Source organism: Syngnathus acus, chromosome 6 (genome assembly GCF_901709675.1).
Source record: "Syngnathus acus chromosome 6, fSynAcu1.2, whole genome shotgun sequence".
Classification (NCBI taxonomy): Eukaryota; Metazoa; Chordata; class Actinopteri; order Syngnathiformes; family Syngnathidae; genus Syngnathus; species Syngnathus acus.
The window spans coordinates 10,220,584-10,243,665 of record NC_051092.1 but is presented as its reverse complement, the minus strand read 5'-3'; the positions used below and the strand labels follow the sequence as shown (position 1 = coordinate 10,243,665).

General features: G+C 40.0%; 1 protein-coding gene across 2 annotated transcripts; it reads right to left on the bottom strand.

Annotated features, from left to right (window-relative positions):
• Nucleotides 1-1,932: 1,932 nt before the first annotated feature.
• Nucleotides 1,933-20,482, bottom strand: LOC119124795 (protein arginine N-methyltransferase 8-B). Of its 2 annotated transcripts, none has more exons than XM_037255080.1 (10): nt 19,850-20,482; nt 17,197-17,433; nt 15,745-15,900; nt 13,671-13,734; nt 12,310-12,452; nt 11,061-11,148; nt 8,739-8,854; nt 6,921-7,071; nt 5,349-5,470; nt 1,933-4,437 (listed from the first exon to the last, which is right to left on the bottom strand). In XM_037255080.1, exons 1-10 carry the CDS (start codon nt 19,916-19,918, stop codon nt 4,354-4,356), a joined length of 1,230 nt encoding a protein of 409 aa, XP_037110975.1. In that variant the 5' UTR covers nt 19,919-20,482; the 3' UTR covers nt 1,933-4,353. The 2 variants fall into 2 exon arrangements, with proteins under 2 accessions (XP_037110975.1, XP_037110974.1); XM_037255079.1 differs by having other exon boundaries at nt 17,197-17,436; nt 19,850-20,481.
• Between the last annotated feature and the right edge of the window lie 2,600 nt (nt 20,483-23,082).

Below are 23,082 nucleotides of genomic sequence, written 5' to 3'. Positions count from 1 at the left end.
TCGTGGACTTCAGCTCGGCGTTCAACACCATCGCTCCTGACATCCTCCAACAGAAGCTCATCCAGCTTGCGGTGCCTGCCCCCACCTGTCAGTGGATCACCAGCTTCCTGACCAACAGGAGACAGCGTGTGAGGCTGGGGGGCATCACATCTGACACCCGGACCACCAATACTGGAGCCCCTCAGGGGTGCGTCCTCTCCCCACTGCTCTTCTCTCTCTACACCAATGATTTCTCCTCAGATGACTCTCCTGTGAAGCTCCTGAAGTATGCAGACGACACCACTCTCATCGGACTGATCCAGGACGGTGATGAGACTGCGTACAGACAGGAGGTGGAGCGGCTGGTCCACTGGTGCAACCAAAACCATCTGGAGCTGAACCCGCTCAAGACCGTGGAGATGACAGTGGATTTCAGGCGAGACTCTTCACCACTTTTACCCCTCACTATCCGCAGTAATACTATTCTCTCCACAGACACCTTCAAGTTCCTGGGAACCACAATCTCTCGGGACCTGAAATGGACCGGCCACATAGACTCTGTCCGGAAGAAGGCCCAGCAGAGGCTGTACTTCCTGAGACAGCTCAAGAAGTTCAACCTGCCGCGAGAGCTTCTGAAGACTTTCTACACTGCCATCATCCAGTCTGTCCTCTGCACCTCCATCACTGTCTGGTTTGGATCAGCCTCCAAACAAGACAAGCACAGACTGCAACGGACAATCAGGATTGCAGAAAAGATCATTGGAATCAACCTCCCATCTATCCAAGACTTGTACCTGTCCAGGACCAGGAAACGTGCAAGGAACATCTCTACAGACCCTTCTCACCCAGGTTGCAGTCTGTTTGAACTACTCCCCTCCGGACGGCGTTATAGAGCTCGGTACGCCAAAACCAGCAGACACCGAGACAGCTTCTTCCCCCGGGCTGTTGCTCTGATGAACTCACACCACTCATAGAGTCTCAGAGGCATTACTGTGCAATAACATCCTGCTCTTCACACCTTTTGAATTTGTCTACACTGTTTTGCCATTATTCACATGTCCTGAGTGTTGTTAGTCACCTATATGTTGAACAGAGGGTGTGTTTTACCGAAGTCAAATTCCTTGTTTGGCACGCTCAAACATGGCGAATAAAAAACTCTTGAATCTTGAATCTTAATAAATAAATGAGAATATGCAGAAAAAAAGTGCTAGTTTATTATTAGTCTACTGAGTTTAATTTAATTGTGTGTGTGTGTGTGTGTGTGTGTGTGTGTGTGTGTGTGTGTGTGTGTGTGTGGTGTGTGTGTGTGTGTGTGTGTGTGTGTGTGTGTGTGTGTGTGTGTGTGTGTGTGTGTGTGTGTGTGTGTGTGTGTGTGTGTGTGTGTGTGTGTGTGTGTGTGTGTGTGTGTGTGTGTGTGTGTGTGTGTGTGTGTGTGTGTGTGTGTGTGTGTGTGTGTGTGTGTGTGTGTGTGTGTGTGTGTGTGTGTGTGTGTGTGTGTGTGTGTGTGTGTGTGTGTGTGTGTGTGTGTGTGTGTGTGTGTGTGTGTGTGTGTGTGTGTGTGTGTGTGTGTGTGTGTGTGTGTGTGTGTGTGTGTGTGTGTGTGTGTGTGTGTGTGTGTGTGTGTGTGTGTGTGTGTGTGTGTGTGTGTGTGTGTGTGTGTGCTTGTGTGTGTGTGTGTGCTTGTGTGTGTGTGTGTGCTTGTGTGTGTGTGTGTGCTTGTGTGTGTGTGTGTGCTTGTGTGTGTGTGTGTGCTTGTGTGTGTGTGTGTGCTTGTGTGTGTGTGTGTGCTTGTGTGCACGTGTGTGTGTACTTTTCTAAAGCTTGCTGATGAGCTGATCATTTTAATCAGGTGTGCCGTAGGAGGGCTGCCCCTAAAACAGGCTGGATAAGGGCTCCGAAGACCAGACTTGGGTTAGGGTTATAATGGCCCTCCAAAGGAAACTATGACTATGATGCGGCCTGTGACAAAAATGAGTTTGACACCCCTGGACTAGACATTCCCAAAAGTTCCCAGTAAGTAATATATTCTAAGCCATAGAGGATTACTTTAAATGTTTACTATGTGACTATGTGAAGCACCCAGCCATGATTCTGTGAAGTACACAGGGTTCAAGTACAAGAGCTGTTCACATTCAGAAAACAGCTACAAAGTCAATCTTTTTAACATTAATCACATATTTCTTATTAAATTACTTATTTTATATTCAACACGCCTTTTGAGGCTTTCATTAAAAAGTCTTTAATCGGAATATCTGAGCCACATTCCGTAAAATTCTCTTATCTTCACTACAAAGTACAAGTTAAAGCCTATTGTTGAGTGTCTAATGTGTAGATTTTAATAGATTTGCCTAATTGCCAGGTTCACATTTTTTTGGGTGACAGGGGGGGTGAAACAGTTTAACTCTAAAAGGTTTGACATGACCAACTAAAGTGTACCTTGAATTAAGTCATGTAAATGCAGCATCAAGAAATTGAATCAGGAACACTTGGGAACTTAGTAAAGGCATTAAGGGGAAAAAGACTCTTCATAGAGGATCCAATACAAGAGCGATATTTAAGAAAGGCCTTTAGAAGGACTTTTCATCGCACAGTGGCTTGCGAAAGTGTTCACCCCCTTGACCTTTTGCCACATGTCAGGCTTCATACAAAGATATAGCTAACATTAGATTTTTTGTGTAAAGAATCAACACTAAATGGGAAACAATTGTGAAGTGGAACAAAATTAATCAATGTTTAAACTTTCTATTCGAAATAAAAACTGAAAATTGGGACACGTAATATTATTTTGCACCTTTGCTCTTCGTCCCAGAAGTTCCCTGAGGATTTTTAAAGTTTTAAAACAGATTAAGACATCGAAAGAATTCACCATCTTTAAAAATCTCATACAGCGTCGTCAAGAAATCATATTGAAATGAAAAGTAATGAAGAAAGTTATTTGTCATAGACAACCATAAAAAGTCTCATTTGAAGTTTGCCAAGTCACCAGGAAGACTTGGCAAACATTTGGAAGAAGGTGCTCTTATCAGATGAGACTAAGATTGAAGAATTTCGGCTAACTGCAAATTTTATTTTTTTATATACGTATATATATATATATATATATTTTTTTACATTCGAACAAGCAATGATCGTAAACATGAAACAAAATTGACATGGGATGGAATAGTTAAAAACTACAAATATCCTGGTATTAGAATGACCAACTCAAAGTCTCGATCTGAATACAATAATCTGTCAAATCTGAAACTGTTGCTCTCCATTTATTCTATTTTAGCTGGAGCTGTTTTGAAAGAAAGAATGGTTCAAAATTTCAGTTCATGGAATGTGCAAAACTGATAGAGACATATACCAAAAATATTCGGAGCTATAATAACAGTAAAAGGGGATTCTACAAAGTATTAACTCATAGTAGCTAAATAATTTTGCACACCCCACTTCAGTTTATATTTAAAAAGTCGAAAATATCATTTGAATTGCGCCCCACTTCACAATTGTGTCCCCATATGGTATTGATTGTTTACCCTAAAAAAATGTCTTTGTTTGAAGCCTGAAAAGTTCAAAACGTTCAAAGGGCTAAATACTTTAGCAAGCCAATATCTTTTTATTATTATAGTTGTAATTTCCAGTGGTGCAAACCTACACAGCATCATCCTGATTTTGTTAAGCATATATTTTTTTATACAGCCCTTGTACTGGATCACGTACTACGCTTGTAGACATCGAAGCAGGTCAAACAATACCAGACATATAAAACATACCTTTTCCAGCTAACGACAAGAAGAATTACAGTACGGATTGTGAAACACTTTCACCTTTGACACTGTCCATGACGCGAGGTATGAGCACTGTACACCAACTATTTAACACAATACCCTTCACGGAACACACACATTTAGAGTAGCCCTGCTGCTTTTGAGCTCAGATATTTTTTTTCACCATTACTGAGCTTTAACTGACACAAGTACAAATGGTTTATCTGACAGCCAGCACAGGGTCAAAACTAATCAAATAAAAATCTTACGAACAAAATGTGGACCCTACAGTCATTTGACATATATCTCTACCCGATGAGTTTCAAGTTATGGTGAAAAACAAACAACACAGATACATCACTCCGTTTCACCAAGCAGGAATCTAACTCTGAACAAGATAGAAAAATCCCCATGCCCACTATTACATTCAAAGTTGTTTAACAGTCTGTGCCCATGGCTTCCTGACTAGCAACATATTTAGCAAGTTGTTAGTGGGGCCACCACCTCTGTACAATGGCCTATCCTTCTGCCCTCATTGCACCTTCTATTTGAAACCGGTCCAGGAAGGGTCTAGACTTCCTCTGCTTCTTGCAGGTGTCTTTAATGCCTGTTTCCTGCAAAACTAGCGCATCTTGTAATCGTGGACAATCGCTGCCTCACACAGTTGTCCTTTAAAATCCAGCTCAAAGGTGAAGTCCAAGTCCCGCTGGAGGCAGAGATAAAAAGAAACATTTTAAGTGAGTTGTGGAAAAGTCATCGTCAGATCACATTTTAAACTCTTAGAATTGACAATATGAATCAAAGAATCGGAAAGAGTCATAGAGGTGCTGGTTACAGGAGACATATTAGTGGACTAAGTTAACGTACCTTAGCAAACTGCCGTATTTTCCGCACTATAAGGCGCACCTTCAATGAATGGCCCATTTTAAAACTTTGTCCATATATAAGGCGCACCGGATTATAAGGCGCACCTTCAATGAATGGCCCATTTTGAAACTTTGTCCATATATAAGATATATACATTTGACCCGCGGGCCGGACTTTGGACACGCCTCCTGTAGTGGCTCAATATTGGTCCACATATAAGGCGCACCTGATTATAAGGCGCACTGTCGGCTTTTGAGAGAATTGGAGGTTTTTATGTGCGCCTTATAGTGCGGAAAATACGGTGCTTTACCAGCATTAGCTTCTGATAAGATTCTAATAATGTCCAACTAAGTTGTTGATGGTGAGGTGGGAGGTATTTGTTTTACTACACTGACTGACAGGTGTCAATAGATAAATTGGTGATGAATTGTCACTTCCACGAATCATGATGCAACAACATCTCTATTGGCAATAATTTTAACTTCAATTAATTCCAACAATGTGATGTTTGTATAAGCGAGGAGGAATAACGCCTCTGCTTGTTCAACACAGAAGAGGACAAGGTCAACAGTTGTGTTGTCTGCATTGTGACTGGTTAACATACAAAGAAGATTCTGCTGCGGATGGGCAGCTCATAGGTTGAGTCACAAGTTATGATTCATTAATGCCACTCAATGTGATGTATCTATATTCATTTCTATATCTTTCCATCCACTTCCTACTGAGAAAGAAGCTCTGTGTGACACTTACAATATTTTTGTCATTTGGCTTCATTGCAATGCTGCCAGTGATTTCCTCTCCTCTTCGCACAGTTAAGTAGTCCTCCAGGTAGAACACGGTCTGCTTCCAGTGTGTGTATGTAGTATTAGGAGCTAGGACCGATACACAAAGTTAGGTGTCTTTCGACAAGATTTTCTTTCACACAAAGCTTATCCAACCGTGCAAGAATGGATATCATCGACATAATGGTTTGCACCCCAAGAAAACTAGGGTTAAATCCCCTTTGGCATATGTGTGTGGTTCATTCAGGGTACTCCAGCTTATTTTCACAAAACCAGAGCATGCTTCTCAGGTTTTCAGGAACAACACATTCATCTTGGCGAAAAATGAAAATGTGTGCTACAATTTTCTGATGTCTTACTGATTGTCTTGGTGTGAAGTAATGGTCCAAAGTGGCACATAATAGCACTTCTTGAAACCCCTTGCTTCTTTTCCATTTTTGTTTGCCGTGCGTGTGTATTTGTTTTTAACGGAATGATCGTGTGTGTGCATGTTTTCTTTTGTTTGTATCTCAATGCCAACACAATTCAGAGCATGCTCTACTGCCCTGACCACCACTGACAATAGCTTGGCTGTCATTCAAATATGAGGTGCACTTGAATCAGATGTTCATCCTACTGTGCTGTGCTGTGGGCTAACATACTGCATATCTTTTCCATAACTTATCTTGTTCGTACAAACAGCTCCTTGTACGAAGCTTTATAAAAGGACCTGCCAAATGAATCCTTCTTTGGTCAGGCCTCTTTCTTTTTTAAATTAGGAGCTGAGTTTGCATTTCTTCCTCTTTGCTTTTCCTTGGGCAGGCAAGAGTGTGTGGTCTCCATCAAATCCTTGGGGGTTAATTACTTTTTGTCCGAGTGTAGAGCACTTTCTCAGCATATGCTTAGTGATGGATTCTAAAAGATTGGGATTGGGAAACTTGGACTTTTTAAGGAAATAGGTTAAGAAAATGACAGCTATTATTACATTGCTGTATTCTTGATTTGGGTTGGTGCATTATTTGAGTATTTGACTCATCAAAATTACCAGTGCCTGCGCTTTGTAAAAGATGCAATTTATCTTAACCCCACTAGAGGTCAGCCTCAAAGCGCTATTCCCCAGTCAAGTCTTGAAATGTGGTGTAAATCTCGGCAACAAACGTTACAAAGCTAATTGTTGCTGTTGTAGTTTGCAATGATTTGAGCATCACAGTGTAATCAGCCTAAAAAAAAATAATTCTGTAGATCATAACTGTATGTTGTGAGAGTGCTTGGTCATTGTGATTGTGTCCCTGTTGATTAGACAAAATCCAGTGAGCCTGACAAAAGAGACAAAGTGCATCATCTAATGTCTGGAGTTCCACAATTAAATTACAGTTTAGCTAGACTGTTGCAGATGAAACTGCATTGATTACATCTACCCTGCATTTCCTTTGTTTTTGGTTGGAAAAAGGTTAAATGTGTGCTGTGTACAATGAACACACATTATTTTTTATTTTCAACAATATCATTCCAACAATTAGCTTCATTAAGTAAACAAAAAAAAATAGCCGTGGCATCTTACCAGTAGAGAAACCAGTTTTTTTGTGACATTTGGTGAATTCGATGTTGAAATATGTAACCAGTGCATGGATGTAGTCATTTCTCTGGATCTGCAGGCAGAATGCTGATGTGAAAGAAAGGTCTTCAGGCTTCACTGTGTAGATGTCCACCTCCTGTTAGAGGAAACAGATGGATCTCTCACTTACACAGTAAACTCACAAGTCATTTATCATTCAGCCATCTGACTGTTATAGGCCTGTCCATTGTCACCTGATCTCCTTATTCTGGTAAAGAGTTGTGGTAAGCCATATTTGTTCAAAATATACGAGTGAGTACAAACGCTAAGCTGACTGTAACTGCAATCAAGAGAAAAAATATAGCTTATTAATGCACAGGACAACAACTATATTTTATTTTTTCTGAAAGCAGACAAATGTGTAACATATATGCATGAAATAGTGTACTGGAGAAAGTCATCATACCACCCAAATTGAGTTAGTCAATAAACGCATTCATTTTTCTGGCCACATGCTAATAATGCATTCTCACTGTTAATATAAACATTATTAGCATCCATGTACATATGTAGAAATTGCATTTTTAAGGTCATATGAGAGAGGATTGACCTGATTGCAGTTCAGAAAAATGATCTAGGTCACATTTCAAAGTTTAAGACACAAATCTTCACAATCCTTTATCGCAAGCGTGTGTGTGTGTGCGTGTGTGCGTGTGTGCGTGCGTGCGCGCGCGCGCGTGCGCGTGTGTGCACTTGTGTGCATGTAAACAAAACTTTGCAGTGCAGTAGGGCACGTTTTAGGGAAATAATACAATTGTACGTGACAAGTACATAACTTATCGAAACGGAGAGATTTTCATGCAAAATATGAAGGCAAAAAAATTTTAATCGTGGCATTAAAGTAATCACTTAACAATTAAGTGTTAACAATCAGCCCTCTATTTTTTCAAATTGTGTACATTCTGATGAATTTTCTAAAATAGAAAAATATTGACACTAGTATTTGCATTTGTTGTTATAAAGCATTTAAAAATTTGAAGTGAAGACGTAAATTATTTCATTTATTATTATTATTAAATATGATTATTATAATTATATGTCAAGCTTCTGTAAAAATCCACTAAACACTTCCAGCGGCATCTACCAAATACGTCCTTGCATATACCAGCAGGCAGTCTATCTTTAATGTGACGAGGTGCAACAAAAGCAGTTCACACGAAAATAGAACTTACAGAAAGTAGGGCGTCATTGTTTGAACGACTGCATGACCACTAGCTTCCAGTTGTTATTTTTACAGTCACACTGCATTTGCATCAAATGTCATTTTTGATCAAAGAATAGAATAGTGCCTGCCGACCAGCAAGCAGGCAGAGAGCACCGATGTAACGCTCACATCACAAGACAGAATGAAATTGGATTGAATCAATTGGAGCAACTAAACATTAACTGAGTTGCAGAAAGGTCACTGGTGTCATGCAAGGCAACGCGACAAAGCAGGCAAAATATTTGATACACAAAACACATCCATCTTACTCAGAGTTCTGTCACCCAAAAAGTTACACCCAAGAATTATATATGTATAAATATATTCAAATCTTCTGGCATGATTGCTCCATGTGAGTGAAAGAATAAATAGTCAGGGTACACGAGTACCTCTATCTGTTTTAATTGCAAAATTTGACAAATTTGCACTTTAGAATCTTCGTAAATCCAAAATTGCTGTTATGTCTAGCTTTATCTCATTTTATTATCTAATCACATGTTTTCAACTTTATTCAGACACATTTTGCACAAGAAAACTATCAAATTCAGAATTTGACCTACCTTGACAAGGCAGGCGTTGGTCACCACCTGCTTAGGGTCCACAATGTCAACCAGAGGCTCCTTCATTGCCACATTGCGGATACAAGTCATGTCGAAGCCATACACGTTCTCCCACCCTTGAAAAACCGCATAATTACTATAGCATGTTAAATGTTAAAATATGTACAACCCATGCAAATTGCCACTTGGCAATTGTTTTAGTGTATGTTGAAAAGCCAAGAGAAATAAGCGTCGTGCAATACAGTGCAACTATAAAACCACAACAGGCCTCGTCACTGAGTTTCTCAGAATGGAGGGCTCCTAATTCGCTGAGTGAGAATTTGCAGTGTTTGGAAGCAATTTACTATAATTTTACACACATCGAGTAAGTTAGATACTTTGCTTTTTGAACGCTGTCTTCACAATCTTAGTGAAAATCAGGATACGAGATTACTGTACATTAATCATTGGAACAAACAAATGTGTGAGCCAAACAAAAGAGCAAACAAAGAATATTTGTGGATCACGTATCCTACAATGTTCTACATTAGAATTAATGATGGTCCTCAAAATATTGCTCAGAGTAGCAATAACAAGCACAGCATCTTGACTGAGCGCAACATAAGGCCACTTCTACCTCAGTGCAAAGGTCAAATGAGGCCATCTGCCCATAGAAGGAGGAGACGAGTGCAGTTTGTGCACCGCTCTTTTCAGTTTGCTCATGTGTGAAATTCACATTTACACAACTCCACTGCGTCAAATAAATAAATAAATAAATAAATAGCATCTGAAGACTAAAAATGTTCTGACGTCCCGGCAAAGCTGCGGGCCGGCTTAATATAGTGACACTTCCACGCAACTAGCCGCACGCTGCAAATTGCATGGAATATAATTATCACGCATCTTAGCAGTTACATAAAGTCAGACAGAAATAACACGTCACCATGCTTGCTTGTTACCTTCTTAACAAAGCAAAAACAACCTCGTCCATGTTTAAAGATATTTTATCCAGCAGACATTTTTGAGAAATTGGAAGCAGTAATCTCTGACTGCTGTTTTCTTTCATGTAATTAATTTTAGCTCCATCACTTTCTTATTCGATTATATTTTGACAGTTTGTTATCTGGCACTGGCAATGAATGCGCATTTTTTTTGTTTGTTTTTTAACGATTATTGAGATGCAGGAAGAAGATGCGAGACGTAGTTTCTAACGTCTTGCCGACAAGACTGAATTTATTTTTCTGAGACGATTGAAGCAAGTTCAACTCATGTCATCACCTGGCATATTTCATAAATTGCGACTGGCAGTTGAATAAAGATTCCTCCACGGAGCTTAAGGTTTTGCAGCTGTTGGAGTTTAGTAATGTACTGCAGGAGATCGTTGTGAAAAGTTCAAATAATTTATGGTCAGGGTTTCACATGTATGATTTATGTTTGAGGACGACAATGGCTTTGGAACTTCTTTTGCTTGTGATTTTGGAGTGAGATGATTCAGGATGGTTTCAGGCTTGTTGACTAATATTAGACATTGCAAAAAGGTAATCATGAAAACCAGTAAAAAAAAAAAAAAATGTAGGACCGAAATAGTTAGATCCTGTTCACATTGTGCACATGTACACATTTTTCATATCTGGTCCCTTACTTAAAATAAATGAATTTGAAATAAAACAAGACATGGCAGTACACTGGTATATATGCAAATTAAATGTTTTGTACCCTCTCGAGTTTGCATGTTCTGGCCGTGCTCGCCTGGGTTTTCTCCAGGTATTCAATCTTTTGTTTACATTGCAAATGAATGCTGTACTGTACTGCACTTTATTTTCATTCCAGACTTGCTTTCACAATATGTTCACAGTCGTTATTCATCCGCACTGTGAAGTGCAGTCCTATCCTTTGTAGCATTTAAGTGGAACATAGCTCAATACGTTTCATCTTGTTCTGTCAAAAGTTACATCAATAACTCACCAGTGATCCTCTTTCAATCGCACTGTCTTAAACAAGTTAGATACCTGATATGGTATGTTTTGGACAATGAGATTTTCCTTTCCTTCAATAAAAGGAATGCATCCTGATATCCTACACTTTTGTTATCATACTGCGAATTGCTGCTTAATATACCTCGAGGTATTTTTAAGGCCAAAAAAATGGGCTATTCTTCATTAGCCAAGTCAATCGCCTGGTCTCAACCCAAATAGAGCAGGGCATATTATTAGGCATGCTGTGTACAAAATGTCATATCACTAATTCCAGTCTATGAAGGTACGTGTTGATTAAGATAACATCATAAATCCAGTCAATATTTTGTACCTAGTTGTAACACACACATCCTTGCATTGAACTTACAATGAATCTTGAAGTCTTTATACTGCCTGTCCTCAATGGCCAACACATACAAAGAGGCACGGTCGGGAAACATTAGTCCACCTGGTTTCTTTTAGACAAAGGAGAAAAAAAACACAGTAATGTTCAGGATTCACAGTCATGGCAGAGATTTTTCCTGCACACAAAACAGGTCGCAGTTTTAATTCAAATTTGGTCAATTGTAAACATACTTGAGATTTGAATATGGTAAGGAAAATAATTGAATTTTCCTGAAGTTTTTATCTTCAGCTTTTTAATTACTACCGTAATAAATATTTGGAGGCTGGCCAGTGGAATGCACTGTGGTCTCCTACACATTTCTGGTTCTTTACCTCAGAATTATGTGATGCTACTGTTTTTTCAATGAAGTACAGTATCTAAAATATTAGCAACTTCTCCCATCAGTGGTTGCCACAGCGATCTTTCTTTTCCACTGCTTATCTTTCTTTTCCACTGAAGTGTGTGTCTGCCCTCACCAACTGCCCTCATATCTTCCCTGCCTACATTGATCAACTGTCTTAAGTCTTCCACATGCTCTCTTTACTGGCAACCCCATCCTCATCCACCATCTACCGATATACTGACAATTCCTCTGGACGTACCAAAACCTTTTAAGTTGGCTCTCTCTAACTTTCCTCCCAAAACATCAAACCTTGGCTGTCTCTCTGGATGAGCTCATTTCTAACTCTGTCCAACGTGTTCACTCAACTTCTTCATTTCTGCCACCTCTTCTCTGCTTCCTGTCTTCAATCTGTACATCACTACAGTCTTATAAACGTTTCACCTTTCATTCTCGCCGAGACTCTTTGATCACAGAACAGCCCTTCCTTGATTCCTCGGGCATCTTCTCGCCCTGTAGAATTCGATTAAACCTGGTGGAAAAACTCCACAGCCTAGATGCTTTTCTATCTCGATTCCATACTGACGACAAGATGTTTCATACCTCCACAGGTATGTCATCGGGAACAACTGCTGTTCGATTTTGTATCTTTTACAGTGGCTTTTTATTTGTTTTCCTTACCAGTCATTGTTAATTCTTGTTCCACCACAAGTGTTTCTTCTACTCTCTCATTTTTCATATCCACCTGTTTGTCTACCTGACCTGCAAAAATCTTTCTCAGATTATTTTCTGTCCAACCTGCCTCATTGTTGGCCTTTGCCGACTGACAGTTATATGCTTAAGCCAATTACATTCTCTTCAAATATAAATACAAATATGAAGAGTGCGTACCAGCCACTTGTCCCTGGCAAAGATGACAGTGTTCAGCATGGATTCGTAGAAAAGAGAATAACCCATCCACTCGGATATAATGATGTCAACTTCCTCCACAGGGAGCTCCACCTCTTCCACTTTTCCGCTGATGATGGTGATCACTAAAACACACATAATGAATCTCATAAAAATGCTGAGTCTCTCTAGCCATTCAAAAATCTTGAATCCATCATTATAATCATATCAAAATGCTATCTATGCTACTCCCAAAGGAATGCATGCAGACGTCAAGGCTGGAAATATAGAGAATTTTATGTGGAAACATGGGAGAAATGAAACCACAAAGATCAAGTGCTTATACAAAATTTCTACCAGTGCGGTGTCCTTATGGAAATGTGTGGCCCAGCTGGAGGTTCACCAAAGATCTTGTGAAACTCTGGCGTGGGAGTGAGTAGCTGACTACAGATTTTGGTGGTTCTGTTTTTGAGGCGTTATACAAAAGTCTGTCATCTGAACCCCAATATTCCATAAGGCCATTGCCTAGATGTGCTATTTGTATAATACCAAAAATCTGATTACATTCTTCTCGGATTCAATTGCTTTTAAGTGGTTGTAATAGACCTATATTACTGTACAGTATTAATGCTTCCAGGCTGTTTGATGGAGCTACAGTACTTTATTGAATTCAGTTGCTTGGCAACCAATTATTTTTCAAAAAGGGTATGGGAAGGCTTGTTTGCTCTACAGAGACATTTCCATATTGTGGAAATATGATATGGAATTTAATCCAGCCAAAATGCTGAGCAGTGAGATACTATGACTACTCTTGGCTCCATCATTTTTTTGCTTCGTTTTTTTTCAGACTGTGTTGCTACTATGAGGCACATGGAATTCACTGAAAAAGCCTTTTCCAACACACTATAAATCAATTTTGATGAATTGTTATTTGCATGTGATTTGTAGATTTTAGAAAGATTATTTTTGCCGTGCTAAAATAATTCACTGGCTTAATTTAAGTATTTAAAGTAAAACATGAGATGAGCTTTCCGTGTCGCCACCTACCTGTTTGTTTTGCTTTTCACTGCAGATAAAAAAAAAATCTCTAATTTAAAGGTCCTTTCATAATTTTTTGAATTATTAAATTAAAGCAATCTGGATTTGGAGAATAAATTAATGAAAATTTTAATTGTTGGGAAAAATGAAGCAAAATTGGATAATTTCCCATGGCGCCGCTGATAATCTTTCGCAGCACTCGGGTGCCACAGCGCCCAGTTTGGAATTCCTGGTTTACTCCATACAGCCATGTGACCATGTAAAGGTGTCAGTTAAGATGTCAGATAGATTATGCATTGTCATTTTTAAAGTAGAGTAGCTCTTACTGCTGTCAAGATGGTTGGATTTGATGATCCTTTCTGAATACTCTGAAATACTGGAACATTCAATCTGAGAAAGACAGGAAAAGAAAAAATAACTTTTTTCAAATAGTCTGTCATTGAGAAGAGACATTGTTTCAATTTAGAGGTCTTGCAGTATTAGGTGTGAGGTTGCATTCTCAACTGCTCTGTGAAAAAAAAATCAACTCCACATTGTAATCTATTTCTCTGGGGTAATTTGGGAAGTAAAGCCATCATACGACTGGGGGGCCATCTGGACAACATGGAGACATCAGAAGAGAAAGGAGATGTATAAAGTCTCGATGTGTTGTATTGGAGGACTTCAAGTTAGGACTCAACGAATGCCTTTTGGCATGAATACAAGGAAGAATGAGGTCTTTTGTTTCAGGGAAAGACACTGACTGTGAGGAAACACCAACTGTGAGACAGACCACAATAGGGATATCCTGATGGTTATTTATTTAGACATGAAGATCAAACCTTTGTTTTAAAGTCTTTCCTGTCAGGGATTTTCTCCATAATTCAAGACAGACAATCAATGTACAATACATGCAGATTTTATCGGAATTGTTTTTATAACAATTAAAACACTGCAACAATGTCCATATGAAAACAATTATGATTTGCGTATTACTTTTTTTGCATTTTCTTAAAAGGCCAACCACTGACTGATTCATACTTAACTTCTTAACATTAGGGAATCAATGCATTTACTTTGTAATTCATATATATATATATATATATATATATATATATATTTTATTGCCACTATCAGATGTATTATTAACAATATATGTACAGTATTACCTCTCAGCTAATGACAATGATTTGATTCACCCTATATTTGCAGAATATGAAGATTTTTTTTATATTTCACATTTATGCTGTAGTGGTGAGAAACCACACTGTATTAAGAATGGTTTGGATTGTTTTGGCCGCCTCATGTTGGGATATAAATTCATATTTTGAACAGTGCATACATTTTTTAAAATATTATATAGACAAGATGCAAAATAGATGACGTAATAGAATAAATATTATATACACCTAGCAACAACATGTAATACATTGACCGCAGTGGCCTGCTATACACATTTGTTCTGCAGTGCACCCAATAGCTGCCATCACAGACGAATTGACCACAAACTTGAAACAAGTTTAGCAAGTCAAGACCAATCATTAGCTGAAAATTTACCAGTAAAGCGTAAGGCACATGTGACCTTACAGGAAAAGAATTGCAGTACATAGGACATACGTACATATGGGCATATGGAATGGAGCAAGTGATTTATTGTCATTGCGCAATATGAATTTCTTCTTCTTTCTTCTTGCAGACGTGATGAAATACATGATGTTGAGTTGGACTGTAGATCAACCTTTTCACCTCAATGGCTGGCTCATCTTTCATATGATGCCTTATTAACTTTTTAGTTGAACAGCATAGTCCTGACTTTAGTGCAGATTGTCATGTTCAAAATGGATTCAATCCCTCAAGTCATAGTTCCATTTTTGGTGTGTTTGAGCACAGCCAGATGGGCTGACACAAAAATGAGCCGAAGCAGAAAGGTAAAGAGAGAGCGAGAGACACAGGGAGCGAAAGAGAGAGAGCGCAAATGCAACTACACATGGAAGCACATAATGTCAAGGAGTACCTTACAATTCTCTTGGCAATTCCCGTGAAGCAAATATATGCTCTCTGGCACGGTCTCAAAATAGGATCCAGGTTATCCTAAACCAGTGGTGTGTATCCACAGACATGACCTGACTAGCAATTACCTGTGCCCCCAGTACACGGTAACAGAGAGGGCTCTTAAATCGTTCCTGCGTGGCATGTGTACTGGCCTGAGAGGCTGTAATACTTTTATCACCTGTCTGAGACAGGAGATTCCTCTAAGATTATAGTAAGCCTCAGCCAAAGCGCAGCAGTTCAAATATATGTCCAGATACACATGGAACATGTCACAAATAACATACAATGCTACCAAGATAGCCTCCAGCATGGAATTAGAAGCTGTTGCTCTTACCACAATAAACCTCCATTGAATATCGCATCACTTACCCCATACACATGCTTTGCTCCTGCTTTGGCTGCAAACATGGATAAGATCCCAGTGCCACTTCCAACATCCAGAACTATTTTGTCCTTGAACACATGCTTGTTGTGGTACATGGAATTGCGGTAGGTGAGTGTCCTCACTTCATCCTTTAACATCTCCTGTTTTAAATGAAAATATAAAGGTCAGAAAGATGCTGTTGTGAGTACCCCCTTGGGAAAATGGCAATTTGTTTCCCTGAATTTAAAATATGTGGTCTGCGTTTGTGGATTTGCTTTAATATATGCACTACGGCTTTTTGTATTGTGTCAAAGTCGCATAGTTTTGCATTCAAATCAATAAAAGGCGTTTCGAGTGGACTCCCATGGGCCTCCGAGTTCAATAAATCCATTTCTACTTTTTCTCTTTACTTCATGTTGGGGGATGTGGACAGAAGTGACATAAAAGTGACCCGACTCTGCTCCTAAATCATTAGGAGGAGGTTAATGACACAGGTCAGACAGAAAGTTCCCACTTTAGTACAGCCTTACTAATACTTTCTAAACAGTCTGTTCTATTGAATTGCAATAGCTGCTGCTGGAAAGTTAACATTTATCTTCATTAAATGAAATGTGTGCAATAAAAAAAAAACAGGAGTTCAATATGCGGAACAATGTGATATTAGTGTGATATTGTTTTGTTTTATTCATGGGAGCTACAGCTGGATGAACAGGATGTTCTGACTCATTTGGAATATTTGGAATATATTAGACCACAGTTTTGTTTTATTAGATCCTGAACAGTCGAGAATCAGTTTTCTGTCAGTAGTGGTGGTAATGTGGTCAAGAATTACCTGATCCAGGAAACTGGTGAAACAATATTGCTGTCAGTTGGCCCCCACTTTGTGCATTGTTGCAAACTACAGGGGCAGCGTGTAATTAGTTTTCCCTAAACAGATCAAGAGTATACTTTGGCCTTAGCAGAGGTCTGCGGTCTTCTTATTCCACTTTACACAACCCAAAAGTATTGTTTGGCATTTGCAAATAGAAATATTTGTGGTTTTTATTTTTATTTTTTTGGACGGCGAACCCATCCTGGGTTATTTGCAAAAAGAAAGTATTTGTTTGCTGCAAACAACTATGTTGAGGAAAAATTGAGGAGCTTCATTCAGACAAAAGTCAGGCTTTTTTGCCATCTTGTGGCATTTATTGACAGTATAGAGAGGGTTTATGTTCCATTATGCTCTTATTTTCACTATGTGTGACAGGGCTTGGTCTCTATCCCCATCAAATGACAGGGACATATTCACATAAAAAGTACTATCCAAAAAAGAAAAATTAGCTGATCAGTTATTAATATTGTTTCACCTGCACAGGTCCAATGTGTAAGTGTACAGACCTCTGCTGCAAGGGATGACTAACCAAGTAATGTACATATGTCCAATAAGTGTGCTACAGCAGGATATAGTACCAACATACCTCATGTATACCAAAGTGGGCATAAGAGTCAAAGTAGTAGTCTTTTGAGGTCATCTCCTCAGGATTACACAGCTTTCCCATCCTTCCCCGTCCAGGGCAGCTTGGAAAGCTGGCAGCATGTGGTGTATGTGATGGGTGAAGAGGTCTTGGGATGGGCTGGGTGCAAGGCACAGGCTTTGGCAAAGAGGTTGGCTGAGCCGACTGTGATGCAATGATGCGGACCGGCTGTGGCTGTGGCTGCTAGAGAAACAGTAGATTCAAATGATTTAAATAAAATAAAGATAAGATTATGCTTTGTGATCTTAGCAATGTACCTTAAAACCACAGACATATTTAACATTAAAATTAACCGTGTGAAATTTAAAGTAAGAAGTGACTGTTAGTGAGTTGAATCTGATTATTCTTTAAAACGCTTAGCTGACAGTTTGTTGCTCCATGTGGCCGTTTAGTACGTCCAAACAGTTCACCGATTCTGGAGCATACTCGTATCTCCAGCTTGAAGTCAGACTGTTTGGTAGCGCAAGGAAAAAAAAAAAGTTCTGCACAGAAGGGATGCTCATAATGCAGTGATTATCTTCTCTAAGGCTTGCTCAGAAGGCTGCATCAGACTCTGAATTCGTGAGTGAGTGAGTGGGTGAAAATGAGAGCCCGTTATGGAAAAAAAACTATCCATTGAACAGGTAAATCATTCTAACCTTGACATTTTTTACCTTAATAGTTACCACTGGCAAAAGCAAAAAATTGTTTTTAGCACAGAAGAGTCAACACAAAGCAAAAGTGGACAATTACAATTTGGGGCTCTGAAATTATTAAATAATGCTCTGAAGACATTTTATGAATTGTTTGCACTCTATGTATGATTTTATTGTATATGTTGTACTTGGTGCATTTTCCCTGACAGCAATGTTAAAAAAAAATCAAATGGCACACCCTAGCTCTTTTTTTCAGAGGGAAAAATGGCTAAATGGCGATTAGAAATACTGATTGGTTAGTCACTTCAGAGCCTTGTGGGACTTGTTGGATTATTTTCAACCACTATGACCTTGAGGAATAGAAACACATTGCACTGGAATATATCAAGTATTGCATGAACACTCAAAGTAAACAAACATATCAAGGGTCTGTCCTGGATGACATAGTAAGGTCCAGACCCTGCTAAGACATACATGACTAACACACACACACACACACACACACACACACACACACACACACACACACACACACACACACACACACACACACACACACACACACACACACACACACACACACACACACACACACACACACACACACACCTTAAAATAAGAGAACAAGTCTCTGTACAGGTCAGCCACGTCCCAAGTGAGATGAGGGATCAAAATGACAAATTGGCATACAAAAAGAAACAAATGGAGAACCACTTCTCAGAGAAACACACAAGATAAGACTGGGCATCAAACACATCACCAATTACAGAAGCAGACAGATAATGCACTGGCTGAGGAGCTCAACCTGTTTCTTTTCAGGATTTGCGACTCAATGGCCCGGAACAATCTCACGGAGAAGTACAGAAGCTCCCAAACAGTGACAAATATAGAGCCTTCACTAAAATATTCAAACTGTTCCCTGACACAAGTCACCATCCCTTCATGTCTGAAGTCATCCAACACCTAAAAAGCAAGCGATCAGCCTCAAGGAATGTAGACCGGTTGCGCTCGGGCTCTGACATAACTAAATCAGTGGCATTACAAATTATACTATCTTGATAGTTTCTGGGAAAATCTATATAATCCAGAAGAAAATCTAGTAGTTTGATTCTGGTGTATCAAAAAAACTGCCTCCTCTTTGATGCGCCATAATACATTATAATTTAACATATATAGGTTTTCTGTTTAAAACAGTATTGAGGCTTACAATACACTGTGAGCATTGACCTTTCAGCTTGCTGATGCAGGATGTTCGAAGCAAGCAGTTTTTCATTATCCAGCCATCCATCTGCAAGGTGCAGCAGTACCATGGACAGCGTCATAGGGGGTCTATTGAATGAAGGTACATTAACCATCATCATCCATTGGTCAAATCTAATTAGATACAGAAAGAGTTTCTAATATCTCTCCCCTCTCGTCTAGTTAAAAAATAAAGAATAAAACTAGAGACATCTCTCGGTATGATGCACCACTGCAAACTACTATCGGCAACATAAAGTAACACCTTTCTGATAGTGTAGACTCGACACCATGTGATTTAGGATTATTTTGTGTCGGGCACATCTGATGCATTGCAACATCTATACATGTATGTTGTATGCATGTGGTGTCTTTTTTTAATGGTCAATTGTGTAAAAAAGTGAGAGCAGGCATTGACGATTTTTTGGAAGGTGCATCATTCCTAATGCTGAAATGATCCCTACATGGGCTACAACAAATCTCGGTGTAGACCTGACAGTGAATGTACATACTTGTCTGGTGGATGTTTGGAATAACACTTATCGCAGCTGCACAGGTTTGTGTAGAATCAAATAACCGTGCGAGAAGAAACCCTTGCTTGCCCGAGATGCACCTTTAACGCAGTTGGGAGGACCTCGGGACACATGTGGGCGTCAGGGTCCGAACAACTAAGTGCAGCAAAGCGGTTTTGCACAAGAAAAAAAAGCCACTTACTGACTTACCTCACTGCTCTCAGATTCCGCCATTTTTCTCCTGAGGAGCATGCAACGGGACGAGTGCTTAATTCCCATAAGAAAAAAATGTTTTTTTCACGCTTGACAGGTGAGAAAGCGGCGTGCACCTCCCGCGCTGATGTGTCATTCAACACTCGTCATTTTCATTCCGAAATGCAATGTTCTCTTGACAGGTGGTGAAACTGAATAAAACTACCCGATCTACCAAAGGCGAGCAACGGGTTGTTGCCCCGAAGTAGTGCAGATTCCACCATGGCGCAAAAGTTTGCATCCACCGGTGTTCTTTGCCACGACGAAACGCCAACAAATTTGAGCTGAGATGGAAAAAACATCAAGCGATACCCTGTCCCATGATGATCAAGTGCACGGAAGCTGTGCGGGAGGCACTAAAAGGAGCAGCAGCAGCACCACCACCACATGACAGTGAATGCCAACCCACTTTGATTGATTCCACCACCGCAACGTTGCTTCTAAAAATAGTAACAGTGCGGTTACCTCACACAGACGCACACGCACCACCGCCGACTACATGCACGGAAATCTGATGAGTGCGCGCTTTGATACGCGTTCAGGTCCCCCTCAGCATCAGAGTCCACACGTCTCGTCACTGTCTGACTCCTCAAGTTTACTTCAAGTTGTCACACCAAGTCACTGCTCCCTCTGGCTGTTAATACGACTATTAATGATGACATGAGGGCTGATCTTGGCACGCTTATGCCATAGCATTCGCCTTCTATGCACATCAACAGGATCCTTTACGCATTCCTGTCTTTTTTTTTTTTTAATCAGTTGACACAAAATATGCGCGCCAGTCTGCAGCAGTTGATCGTGAGTTAATAGTGCCTAGGGGGACAGGCAAGGTTTGCTTCCCCAGCTGCAAAACAATTTTGATGTTGCACTCTATCTATCTATCTATCTATCTATCTATCTATCTATCTATCTATCTATCTATCTATCTATCTATCTATCTATCTATCTATCTATCTATCTATCTATCTATCTATCTATCTATCTATCTATCTATCTATCTATCTATCTATCTATCTATCGATCGCCTACCCCCAACCCAATTACCTCCATCCATCCATCCATCCATCCATCCATCCATCCATCCATCCATCCATCCATCCATCCATCCATCCATCCATCCATCCATCCATCCATCCATCCATCCATCCATCCATCCATCCATCCATCCATCCATCCATCCAGTATCTTGGGGTCTTGTTCACGAGCGAGGGCAGGATGGAGCGTGAGATTGACAGGCGGATTGGTGCAGCGTCGGCTGTAATGCGGACTCTGGCAAAGCAAAGGCAAAGCACTCAATTTACCGGTCGAGCTACGCTCCTCCCCTCACCTATGGTCACGAGCTATGGGTTGTGACAGAAAGAACGAGATCCTGGATACAAGCGGCCAAAATGAGTTCCCTCCGCAGGCTGTCCGGGCTCTCCCTTAGAGAAAGGGTGAGAAGCTCGGTCATCCGGGAGAGACTCGGAATAGAGCCGCTGCTCCTCCACGTTGAGAGGAGCCAGATGAGGTGGCTCAGGCATCTCATCAGGATGCCTCCTGGACACCTCCCTGGGGAGGTGTTCCGGGCATCTCCCACCAGCAGGAGACCCCGTGGACCACCAAGGACACGCTGGAACACGCTTGGGATCCCCTGGAATGAGCTGGACGAAGTGGCTGCGGAGAGGGAAGTCTGGGAGTCCCTCCTAAAGCTGCTAACTGATTTTCTCTCTGCAGTCTTTTGACTTAACTTTAACTTAACCCATCTTAACTTTAATGGGTTTTCAAAAACTAAACAATCTCTCTTTGGAATTGGAATATTCTGGGAGTTTGCATAGGTTTTCTCTGGGTTTTTCAGGTTTCTCCCAAATCCCAGTAACTTGGATGTTTGGCTAATTCAATACTTCAAACGGCCCATAGATGTGGGTTAGAAACCACATTGTCTATATGTGACCGGCAATAGACAGCATGGCGACTAGTTTGAAGTGTGCCCTTCCTCTCAACCAAACACATCTGCGATAGACTCGGGCTCTGAGCTCACACTAATGAAGACAAACAATGCAGAAAATGGATGGATGGAATTCATTTACTTTCAGTGCAAATACCATATAAGAAGTTTCCAGGTTTGTCCACCATTATTATAGACCAATAAAGTAAGGGATAAAGTGGTCATAGGCATGTATTAGCTGTAAAAAGCCTATATAACTTTGTACATTGTACCTTTCAAATGATTTTTGCAGACAGTTCAAAGTGAGATAATGACATACTGTCACTTTAACTATTCTTCCACTGCAGCTATACCGACGTACTGATTTTTCTTTGTCTCTGAAGCACTTCTTTTTTTTTTGCATTGGACTAAAGTCTATTTTAAGTAGAGGCCATTCCACTTCCCCACCCACACTACTCACCATTTGTTACATTATTCAGCAGTGAGAGTAGGCAGAAAGCTGCAAAGGCATCAAAACGTACCTCACTGCGCCATTCTGGCGCCCTCACCTTGTGCCATCGTACATGCTGTTAAGCCTTTTTAATAATACAAGCACATTACTCTATATACCCATGCAAGGACATGTACAGTGCATTTGTTTGCTAACTTGCTAATTGACAATTCATTCATATGAATGTGATAGAATATTTCATCATGCTGTTGGTTCATTACTTAGTCAGCATGATTACTTTTCACCTCAGTCTAAATATTTGGTTAACGAGCAGTAGAATTTCTGACAATGTCAGCAGAGGTCCTATCTTTCTCAGTGTCAGTTTCTTAAGGGAGCAAAAGAAGCACTGGGATTTCTTCAGTTAATTCCTTTTACCTCTGTTTGCTGTATCTCATTTGCTTTTTTTTTATCATTGCACTGCTTGTTATAGCTCAAAACTTGCTTCTGATATTCTATGAATTAACGATTGATTGCTTCCGTCAGATTAGGGTTTATAGCAGAGATGTGTTTAAAGTGCACGAGCGTGAGAGCATGGCAGGGATTCATTATCTTTAGGGGAGAGTACGGCAGCTCTGCAAAGCTTAATTGGGCCTACACCGCCCATTTCATTTTAACACAAATGCTTTCACTTGAACATTTGTACAGATAAGGTACGAACAGAATGTGTCGCAGTTCATTAAAGCCAATGTGCTATGTATTGTCAGTGCCATAGCAAAACAAAGGTTATCCCTGGCATTTGCAGCGTTACGTCTATTCCCAGGAAATCTCATTTAACCC

Bases quoted from the DNA above. Each gene is read 5' to 3' on its own strand.
- LOC119124795 (XM_037255079.1), bottom strand. From the start codon at position 19,918: ATGGGAATTAAGCACTCGTCCCGTTGCATGCTCCTCAGGAGAAAAATG. The intron at 17,437-19,849 runs GTAAGTCAGTAA...CTGTTTCTCTAG, and splicing joins CGGAATCTGAGAGCAGTGAG to CAGCCACAGCCACAGCCGGT. The intron at 8,855-11,060 runs GTAAGTTCAATG...CGGTTTTTCAAG, and splicing joins TAAAGACTTCAAGATTCATT to GGTGGGAGAACGTGTATGGC.